This window comes from Crocuta crocuta, unplaced genomic scaffold, assembly GCF_008692635.1.
Source record: "Crocuta crocuta isolate KB4526 unplaced genomic scaffold, BGI_CrCroc_1.0 scaffold275, whole genome shotgun sequence".
NCBI lineage: Eukaryota > Metazoa > Chordata > Mammalia > Carnivora > Hyaenidae > Crocuta > Crocuta crocuta.
In genome coordinates, this window is record NW_027530497.1 from 490,381 (window position 1) to 502,149 (window position 11,769).

The 11,769-nt window shown below is 37.0% G+C and overlaps 1 protein-coding gene across 7 annotated transcripts in view; it reads right to left on the reverse strand.

Annotated features, from left to right (window-relative positions):
* IMMT (inner membrane mitochondrial protein) overlaps nucleotides 1-11,769 on the reverse strand; it is a 38,162-nt gene that overhangs the window by 25,964 nt on the left and 429 nt on the right. For all 7 annotated transcript variants that reach the window (XM_077766669.1, XM_077766666.1, XM_077766668.1 and 4 more), the window contains exon 2: nucleotides 359-432. In XM_077766669.1, the coding sequence (XP_077622795.1) occupies nucleotides 359-432 (74 nt within the window). The remainder of the gene's footprint in view (nucleotides 1-358; nucleotides 433-11,769) is intronic.

Below are 11,769 nucleotides of genomic sequence, written 5' to 3' on the forward strand. Positions count from 1 at the left end.
ATATAAAATATAAATATAAAATATAAAAACAATATAAATAAAACAAATACTTTTGAAGTTATAATGTGCTGAGTCCTAAATAGATTATCTATTTGCCACAGAACGGAAGATAACACATGATGGAGGGAGGCTGTCTACCTTGGATGCCACCTAACTACAAAAGAACTAAAAGGAGCATAACAAATTTTCACCTACAAATAAATAATGCTCCAAAAATATTACAGCAAATCTCCAGTGTCTGTACCCCTTAACAAAAATTATTTTAAGCAGTTATTCCCATATTCGTGGAAAACATATACATAAACACATCCCTTAACATACAGTTAAAAGTCTCTTTACAGGGAGACATACCACATACCTAGAACTGCCCGCAGTAGAGTATCTACGGCATGGTCGTAACGGACGGAGGATAAACTTCCCACAGAGACAACTCTAGGGAGGAAGGAGAAAACGTCACAACCAATGCACAAGGAATCATGGGATGCTTTTAGGGTGGTAACTCATATGCAGTATTTTTATTACAAATGTCTTTATTAAACAAAAAATTATTTTACTTTGAGAAATCAATTCATAGACCTTTAACAAAAGTGATGCTTCCAGTATGTCAAGGTTCATGTAAGATCATTTTTTTTACATGTTTTTTAATGTTTTATTTATTTCTAAGAGAGAGAGGGAGACACAGAATCCAAAGCAGGCTCCAGGCTCTGAGCTAGCTGTCAGCACAGAGCCCAACATGGGGCTTGAACCCACAAACCATGAGATCATGACCTGAGCCGAAGTCGGATGCTTAACTGACTGAGCCACCCAGACGTCCCATGTAAGATAATTTTTAAGATTAAAAAAATTATCAGATTATGATCAATTAGCACTTTTAAGTGTTATTTATATATGCTAATTATTTCTTAGATACAACTGGAATTTGCCATATGCTTTTCTAATTGGCAAGGAAAAGTAAAACAATAGTATAAAATATCTATTTTTACTTTGTAAGCTTTAGACATCTGAAAAATCACCCACAGAAAACACTGCATTGTAGGATGTATACAAATCCACTCGGGAAAGATCCAATCTTAGGTTCAATTTGTCTAGAAAAATGTATCTTATCCCGACTGTAAGATAACTATGGGGCAAGTCAATTCCCAAAGTCACTCATTTAAATCTACAAGTTCACCTTAGATTGCATAATGTATCATTAAACTAAAAGCCAATAATTTTAAGAAAAAACTTTTAATATTGTAAATTCTCAGTAATTACTAAAAATAAACTATAAAAAAATAACTTAAAAAATAAAATAAAGCTATTCATAGCAATCAATCTGAAATTTCAAACTTATTGGATCAATAAATTCTTGATACCAAGTAGAAAAATCAAACTGCAACAAGTCAAAGGAGAAAAATATGTTCTCTAGGTTCCTTGATGAAACTGCAAAGAATATCAGAAAAACACAAACTTCCTTTCAGAAATATGTTAAGTTCAAAGAACCCTGATCACATGATCAAAGGGCATATAAAATTACTCTAGAATTACAGTTGCAATTTATACTCTATTTGCCAAAGCCTAAAGGTAAACATTAATGTCTTAACACATTTACGAAAAAAACAGAAAACAAGAAGCTAGATATTTTACAACATCTAAAGCACTTATAATATTTTAAAAGTATTTCAATTACTACCTAACATCAAGAATTCTCAACATCTTTCTACTGCATTTAATACAAAGGCATGTTTTCCTACTATTCTATAAAGTGGGTTATGTGAAATTTTAAACAGTACTACATCCATTTTGATAGGTCAACAATTCCATTTTGTTGACTTAGAAAAGAAATATTAGGAAATAATTAAAGTTGTATTTATTTAGATTCTATTCTTCACTTTCATTGGTACAAAGAAGCATTCAAGTCAAAAGTTAAATACTTTTTTTTTTCATTAAAAAAACATTTTTTTTGATAAAGAAAGCGCGAGTGGGAGAGGGGCAGAGAGAGGGAGACACAGAACCTGAAGCAGGCTCCAGGCTCTGAGCTGTCAGCACAGCCCAACACTGGGCTCAGACTCCCGAACCACAAGATCATGACCTGAGCCGAAGTTGGACACTTAACCAACTGAGCCACCCAGGCGCCCCAAAAGTTAAGACTCTATTAACGGTGGGTAATTAGGTAACTGGAACATCAAGCAGCAAACATAATAGTGAATAGTGAATTGAACCCAATGAGTACAAAACCAAATTAACACTAAAACTCACGAATACCCTATTTCACATCAATATTTGTTTTTTAGCCTGTTTATCTACCTTCTATTTTTATTTTGACCCTCTTTCCCCCGCTGATAGAATGTTATCTGATGTGACTGTAAATTTATATTCCTAGTATTAAGTAAATTTAAAATGGAAAATTTTAAATAAGAATTCAAAAGATTTAGTTGCATATAGAGTCATCTCCCTCACAACTTCTGTCCCCCAGCCGCTCAGATCCCCTCTCCATAAGCAACAAATGCTACCAGCTTCTTGTATACACAGAGATATTCTATGACAGAGAATTCCTACAACACTCCCTTTACACAAGATACCACAATACATACCCAGTTCTGAACTAAAGTTCATTCAATATATATTTGAGATCATATCAGTAAATGAACTCTTTCTAGTGGGTTTTATAGAGATTCATTATTCAATTGTATGGATGTTGTTTAATGTATTTAACCAGCCCCTTTTTGAAGGACAGTGAGGTTTAGTCTAAATTTTTGTTATAATAATGTTGCCAGGGAAATCTACATCATTCTGGGTCGATTCTTTAAGTATGACTTTCAATGTTGATAAATATTGATAAATAATGCCAGAGTAGCCAAACTGTCCCCTAGTAATGTAAGAGAATGTTTTCTCGGTCTTCCAAACATACTTCCAGTGTAGTTTTAATTACCATTTCCTTTACTATGACTGTAGATCTTTTCATGTATTTATGACATTTTTATTTCCTTTTCTATGAATGATCAAATTGTATCCCTTGAGAACTTTTATTATCTTTTATTATTGTTGTTCATATACAGTTTTTTCCTAAAATAAGTGTTCTGTGAACATTTCCGTACACCATTTCATTTTTTTTTTAATTTAGCTGACACACAATGTTACATTAGTTTCAGTTGTACAACGTAATGACTCAACAACTCTGTTATGCTATGCTCACCCCAAGTGTAACTACTATCTATCACCACACAATACTTTTACAGTATCAATGACTGTATTCCCTATACTACATCTTTTATTTCTGTTCCATAACTGGAACCCTATACTTCACACTCCCCTTTACCCATCATATTCTTTCCCCATCCCCTCCGGCAACTGTTATTCTCTATATTTATAAGTCTGATTTTGCTATTAATTCATTTGTTTAGATTCCACACACAAGTGAAATCATGGTACTTTTCTTTCTCTGTTTTGACCACTTTTAAATAAGACTGAACTTCTTCATATTCTTTTTATATATGAAGAGAAATTAGCCATGGGTCTGCTCACTGCAAATGTTTTTATCCAGTTTGTAATCTGATTTTTATCTCTGTTCATGGTAGTTTATGCCATGCAAAAAATTACTTTCATGTAGTCAAAACTGTCAATCTTTTCTTATATAGCTTCTGGGTTTTCTCATATTCTTAGAAAGCCAGCCTTGGATTATAAAATAATTCTTCTCTATTTCTTCTACACTCATAGTTTCATTTTTTTAAATATATAAATCTTTGAAATTAGTGTAAAATATAGATTCAAGTTTATTTTTTCCAAACGTCTATTCAGTCATCCCTAAATCATAGATGGAACAGTTTGTTCCAATATTTGAAGTGCCACCTTTAAAACATACCAAATGTCTTGATGCATTTAGATTTTTCCAATTTGTTCCACTGAGCTACACTAATTCTACAATGTTTTAACTACTGCATCTTAGAATTAGCTTTTGGGGTGCCTAGGTGCTCAGTCAGTTGAGCATTCAACTTAAAGTCAGGTCATGATCTCTCGGTCCATAGGTTTGAGCCCCTTGTTGGGCTCTGTGCTAACAGCTCAGAGCCGGGAGCCTGCTTCAGATTCTGTCTCTCCCTTTCTCTCTGCCCCTCCCCCAACTCATTCCCCGGGCGCTTGCCCTCTCTCAAATATAAACAAACATTTTTCAATTTTTTTAAAAAAAGAATTAGTTTTTAATCTGGTAGGACTTGTCCTCTCTTAAGTACTATTATTTTTAAGAATTTTCCTGGATATATTTTTTTTTGAAAGTTGAGCTATCAAAATGCTTTCAATTAAACAACATACCATCAATTAGAAAATGCACCCGGACTTAAGAATGGATTAAATGTGGAAAAAAAATTATCTTTTATGGCCAAAAACTGATACCATAAAGTTCCTACTTCTGTATGAGAAGAAAGTAGAAATATGATTGATTGTATCATGACTCAAATTTTATAGGGTTTTTGTCTAAACCAGTCACTCTTGATTTTAAAAAATTTAAGTATCCAGGACCCCTGGGTGGTTCAGTCAGTTGACTTCGGGTCAGGTCACTGACCTCACAGTTTGTGGGTTCGAGCCCTGCTTCAGGCTCTGTGCTGACAACTCAGAGCCTAGAGCCTGCTTAAGATTCAGTGTCTCCCTCTCTCTGCCCCTCCTCAACCCACATTCTGTTTCTCTCTCTTCCTCTCTCTCAAAGATAAAAAAAAATTTAAAAAAGGCTTTTTTAAAATTTAAGTATCCTATTAATTTGCCTACTCTCATATTCTATGTAGCACGTACTATCCTCAAATAGTTGTAAAAGTCAGAAAATTTATGGTTTTACCACGCAAGTATGAATATGAGCCCATATACTGTGTGTGTGGTTTTAACTATATTTTTAAAAAAAATCTCTGAGGTGCCTGGGTGGCTCAGTCAGTTGAGAATCCAACTTCCAGCTCAGGTCATGATCTCGAAGTTCATGAGTTCAAGCCCGGCACTGAGCTCTGTGCTAACAGCTCAGCGCCTGGAGCCTGTTTTGGATTCTGTCTCCCTCTCTCTCTGCCCCTCTTGTGGTCATGCTCTGTCTCTCTCTCTCTCTCTCAAAAAATAAACATTTAAAAAAACAAATCTCTTCTAAGTCTCTTTTAATCTGTAAGTTTTCCCTCCAATAATTAATTTGTTGGAGAACCTGGGTTGCTTGATATGTGGGATTTTCTACAGACTGATTTTGTTCAAGATACAATTTAACACGATCCTGTCTTCCGTATTTCCTGCAAACCAGAGTTAGATCCAGACACCTGCTCAGACTCAGGTTTATTCTCTCTGGCAAATCTTTAGGTGGTGTTGTTTTCTCTCATCAGGAGGCACCAAGAGGCTGGTTATCTCTCTTTTCATGATGTTATTAACTGTTAACGTGCAATGTCTAGATCCATTAATTTTCTGGAAGTTGCAAAAAGTGGTAATTCTATTATTTTTCATTTATTATTTGACATATTTTCAAAGAGATGTTTTTCTTCATCTAGTTTGGTTACCCAAAGCACAGTTCATATAGGAAAGGCAGGATAATGCTTCTTTTTATCCTTTTATCCATTTATCTTCTGATAATGACCAAATGTGAGTTTCAGGGTTTTTTTTTCATTTATTCATTGTGAGAAATTGTATTTTCCAAAAATTATTACATTTCCCATCACACCTGGTTTCCCAGAACCTTGCCATTTTCCCCAGAACCTTACAACTTCACGAGACCTTAAAAATCACTTAACGGAGCCCAGAAATCTTTAGAACTAAAATATGTTATTTACATAATGTTTTCATTTATACAATTTTTACCTACACAATACATACGTGTTATTTATTATCATAAGATAATAAATAATGACGCTGTTATTTAATACCACTAAATTTGGGGTCATCTGTTACACAGCCATAACCATACAGATGCTTGTATCTAGAAGTAAGCGGCTGCTGCAATAAAACATCAAGCATGTGGGGTGGATGGAGGGTGAGAGTTAGGACGACCTTGAAGAGACTTAGCAGAAGCTTAATGGCCTTCATGGAGACCACTGGTAAGAGCCTCAGAAAAGTGAGAAGAATGTTTTGGAAATCTGGAGGAAAAAGGGATCCTAGTTATGAAGTTTATCAAAATTGTCACCTGTGGTAAGGCATGGTAAACAGAAAATTAGGTGCTATACCTAATCAACTGATAAGATTTAGCTAGAGAGTTCCAAGCAGAATACTCAAAGAGTACCAACTAGTTTCTTTTATCAAAGTATAAGGGTAAAAATGAGCTTCAAAAAACCTGTCTAGCTTTCAAGAACAATTTAAAGGAAATATTAAGGAGCTAGGGCTTGATAGGGTCAAAAATAAAACTGCTTCTCATTTTCAGCCTCTCCAGTCAGCAAAAATCCTTTAAGAACTCAAAGTTCTAAGGAGGTGCTCTTCACAGAATCTTTTCATACACAGAAAAGACTCCTGAGGAATCCTAAGGGGATACTTCCCAGTCTTTTTGTTAAACAACATGGCTACTGAGAATCTTAAAAGATTTTATTCTATAGTGGCCACAGGAGTCCAAAACAGTGAAGGACTTAATCTTGAGACTTGCAGGATGGTTTTTTCTCATGGAGAAAACCCCAATAAGACCCACAGGAAATTCAAATTTAAGATAACTGTATTTTCTGGAAAAGGAAGGACAATTTCAAGAGATGAAACCAAGAGCCCAGAGTAGAACCTAGGGCTATGAAGAATCATTACCAACCAGTAAAAATTAAGAAATGAGCAACATGTGCTATATGTAAATAGCACTATATTCCTCTGAAAGTTACTGTCTGAACACCTGTTTTCAAATTTTTTTTTGTAAATATTTACTTATTTTTTGAGAGAGAGCACTCACACAGGGGAAGGGCAGAGAGAAGGGAGGACAGAGGATCCAAAGTGGGCTCTGTGCTGACAGCATCAAGCCTACTACAGGGCTTGAATTCACAAACCGCAAGATCATGACCTGAGACGAAGTTGGATGCTTAACTGACTAAGCCACCCAGACGCCCCTCATGTGCTTCTTACTTATTTATATATCTTGTCTGGATAAATGTCTATTCAATTCTTTTGCCCCATGTTTTATTTGGGTTGTCTTTTAGTTGCTGACCTGTAGGTATTCTTTACATATTCTGGTTATTAGATCCCTATCAGATATATGGTTTGAAAATATTTTCTCCCATTCTTTACACTCATGTCCTTTGATGAATAAAAATGTTTAATTTTGATGAAATCCAATTTATCTTTTGGAATCATATCTAAGAAACCATTGCCAAATCTAAGTTGGCCTCTAGAGCTCTATTTCTTAAGCAACAAGTTAATCTCTCTATATAAACTTCATATCCTACTCTAACACACTTCCTAGTTTTGGAATTCTCTTTACTATACTACTACTACTATACTTCCGATATTAGATGATAATAGTAACATCGATGAAACTTATGTAGAAAAATCTACACTGTTTCAAAGCAATCCGCCTTGACATATAACTTTGTAACAAATATTATAAGGTTAGCATTGCTATTTCTAACCTATAGAAACATGACTTTTAAAGACAGATAGATAAAACATACAACTCCCATGTTACATTCTTGCACAAACCCTCTATTCCTTAGTTCCAAACTAAAGTGAATACACAAAAAGAAACCAGAATCTAGCATTATAACCTGGAAACAAACTATAGTAAATAATCCCCTCACATGAACCCCAGCTGGAGGTTCCAGGTTTTCCCTCTAGATTTTGCTGGTTGCTATAACTGATGATGTTTTGGTGGGTTGTGTCCTAAGGATTCCTCCCACACAAACAAGACATCCAGATGTTATTGCCCAGTTCTACACTATGAAATGCAGATTAGTATGTGACAACTTAAGTTTTTCTAGTTAACTTAAAATATTTTAGAAGAATCATGAATTGGGGCTCCTGGGTGACTCAGTCAGTTAGGCGTCCAACTTCAGCTCAGGTCATGATCTTGCGGTCCGTGGGTTCAAGCCCCGCATTGGGCTCTGTACTGACAGGTCAGCACAGAGCCCAGAGCATGTTTCTGATTCTCCCTCTCTCTCTGCCACTCCCCAGCTCGTGCTCTGTCTCTCTCTGTCTCAAAAATAAATAAACGTTAAAAAAAATAATAATGAATTAAGGTTAAAAATATATCACACCAAAGAAAACCCAGGAAGTTTGGCATTGAAGCAGCATTGTCTCTCAGAATAGACACATTCTGTATCTAAGAAAAAGTACTCTTCAGTTACAAGGAAATGGCATATATTAATCAATATGGCAAAAGGAGTAATACTTCTTTAATTTCCCCTGCATATGTGTGTATATTATTCACATATTCTCATCACATGTCATCACATGTTTTATGATATAAAATTTATTCCAAAATGGTTTGAAAGCCACTAGCCTAAAGAAATGAAAAGAATGGGTAAAAGCAAACAGCAAGCTGTACTTTCTACCATATCTGCTTGACAGACAATACTACTGAATAACATACTGTTTCATAGTCCTTAAAAAAAAAAAATCTAGAAGATGACAACTAAAAAATGTCCACATATGAATTTAATCCGAAACTAGCTGTGCTATCAAACTTGATCATATACAAACGTTGGCTTTGCCAACCCTCAGAAACGATGCTTCTTTCTCTTAAGTGATACCCAGATAAGATTCTGCATATGCACTACCAAATCTATAGTTTGGTAGAGGGCTAGGCCTGGCTGAAAGTCCAGGTCCTCCAACCCCCCGCCCCCAACTCAACAAAGGTTGGGCCTGGTGATGCAGTCAGTACTGGGACTAAAAAGACAAATGGTGTTAAGTCTGGGAAATAAACTGAGGAAGAACTAGAGCTCTGAAGCACATTTCTGGAAAGAAAAAGGACACAAAAAGAACAAATTTATTTATGTTGAATATCCACATGTAAGGAATTTAAGGATGATAAGCCCAGACTAAAAGAATAAGATAGATGCAGGCAAACCATGAGAGACTCTTGAATGTTGAGAACAAACTGAGGACTGATGGGGGTGGGGGGAAGAGGAAGGGGGGAGATGGGCATGGAGGAGGGCACTTGTGGGGATGAGCACTGAGTGTTATATGGAAACCAACTTGACAATAAACTATTTAAAAAAAAAAAAGAATAAAATAGATGCCATGTGATGGCTAATTTCATGTCAACTTGGAGGGTGTTCTTGGAGGAGATTAACATTTAAATCAGTGATCTGTGCAATAAAGCAGACTGCCTTCAATAATGTAGGTGGGCCTCATCCAATCAGATGAAGGCCTGACTAGAACAAAAAGACCAGCCTCCCCCAAAAAGGGGGGGAATTCTCCAGCAGACTGCTTTCATTCTGGAACTGCACATCAGCTCTCCGGGTCACCAGCCTTCAGACTAAAACTGCACCAAAGGCTCACCTGGGTCTCTGCATATCAAGCTTGCTAGCTCCATTGCAGATGTTGGACTTGCCAGCTTCCACAACTGCATAAGCCAATTCCACACAATAAATCCTTTTATCTATATATGTATCTATTGGTTCTCTTACTCTGGAGAACCCTAACGCACCATCAGAGATGCTAAAACCTATGGGGCTTTAAGTGAGGTCACATCCATTTATGAAGATTTAAAAAATTAACATAAAATAAATTCTTAGTTCAAACATGTCACAAATATTTACAGAGCATCTATTAGGAGCCAGGGAGAGATGGGAAGAGAGGGCTTTGGGGATATATTCAGAGGTACAAAGAAGCAGCAGATTCAACAAACTTTGAAAAAGGAGAGAGATGAAGGGTAAAATGAGCCCCAAGATACATGAGAAAAGCCAAAAGAGCAAAAAGTTTCACAAAAGCAACAATATCAAATGCTACAGAATGACTGAGGAGACAGTTAAGAACAAGCCAATGGAGGTGCCTGGGTGGCTCAGTCAGTTAAGCCACCAACTCTTGATTTTGCTTCAGGTCATAATCTCAGAGTTAGTGAGAAAGAGCCCTTTGTGGGGCTGCACGCTGACAGCATGGCACCTGCTTGGGATTCTCTCTCTCCCCCTCTACTCCTCTCCTGCTCACAAGTATGCTCAATTGCGCGCTCTCCCTCTCTCGCCAAATAAACCTCAAAAATAAAAAGAATAAGCCAATGAATTTTACAGGATAGCAATTTTGAGACAATAAGAAAATGTGAATGCAAGCTAGGAAAGGGTTCATATTTTAGTATGTAGCTTTAATCTGTTTTCTTCTAATTTCCTATTTGGGATCCCAGTAAATAGAAAACATTTTTGATGAAAGGAAGGAAAAATTAATTTTGGACTTTATGGCAGAAACAAGAGACAGATCAGTGACAACCATGACACAACCTGTGGGCAGAATAAGAAGACTGTGCCAGGAGAGGAGGGGTCCAAAGACAAACCAACAGTTCTGCCCTGAAAGGCAGCTCAACTTCCTCCAATCTTCTCGTCTCACTTGGGTACTGTATTAGAAGGGGCTCTAAATGGACCCCAAAATCCTCATCCCCTATTAAGCCTATGATTAGGGTTGCACGGCAGAAGGAATTTTGCAGGTGTAATTCAGGTTATTAATTAATATAATTCAGGTTACTAATCAGTTGACTTTGAGTTAATCAAAAGGGAGGGTTTCCAGGTGGGCCCAGCCTAATCCTATAAGCTCTTTCCATATTGATCTAGAATTAAGAAGTAGGAAAGTTAAGGGAGACTTTTGAAATCAAAGAGACAAGCTCTGTGTAGCCTGCAAGAAAGCAAACACCCATGTTATAAATTGCATCTGAGGACCTTGTGGCAAGACACTTCAGCCTCTAAGAGGGCTAAGTGAGAGCAGGCAAGAAACGAGGGACTTCAGTCCCTCAGCTGCAAGGGCCTGAATTCTGCCAATAAAATGAACTTGGAAGAGGACCCTGAGCTCCAGATGAGAACCACAGACCGTCAAACCCTGAATGCAACCTTATGTGGCAATGGGCAAAGAACCCAGACCATCCATTACCAGAAACTGCAAAATAATAAATCTTTAGGCTGCTAGGTTTGTATTTGTTATGTAGCAAAAAAAGAACTAATACAGACCCTACTTTCCTATAGAAGAGGCTGCTTCTATCCCAGCAACAAGTGGGGAGACCAGCAAACTTAAGGGGGAAAAAAAGCTGACATATACGATTCCTAACTCACTGTGACCAGGGATTTTGTTCAATTACTGCCTGAGTAACAGTACCTGTTTTGTAATACATTTTTACAAAATATCAATGTTCTGCAAATTGTGAACAATATTAATAGATTTACTTTTTATTTCCAGTTTTAGAAAATTACTTTGATAACCATGCAGGAATAAAAGTCACTGGGTGTCTAGGCTTCTTGGATGTCTGCCAAAGTTGTGCCAGCACCTGGAGAGATATATCTCAGGCTCATCTCAGAAATGAGCCAAGGTCATGGCTCCTGTCCTTTCTAAGTACCAAGAGCTTTTACTCCATAAACTACAACCTTTTACTTTTCTTTAGAGTAAGAATAGCTCAGAGGAGCTCTCAGCTACAAAAAAGAAAGTCCCTCCCTACTAATTACAACCCTGACCCCCTAAAATGAGGACGTAATCTAAACATCTTATTAAACATCTTATTAAAGATTCAACAAGCCGAGGCTGTGCATTTCCTGCTGGGAACTGTAGTTCTCCCCTCGACCTTCAACCACCGGCTGCGCGAAACCTATCACGAGCCCAACCGGCGACCCGAGCACAGGCAGCCACGATTGGTCTCTGACTCGGGCAAGCGCGGGGCTGATTGGATGACAGGCCCCCGAAGCCGTG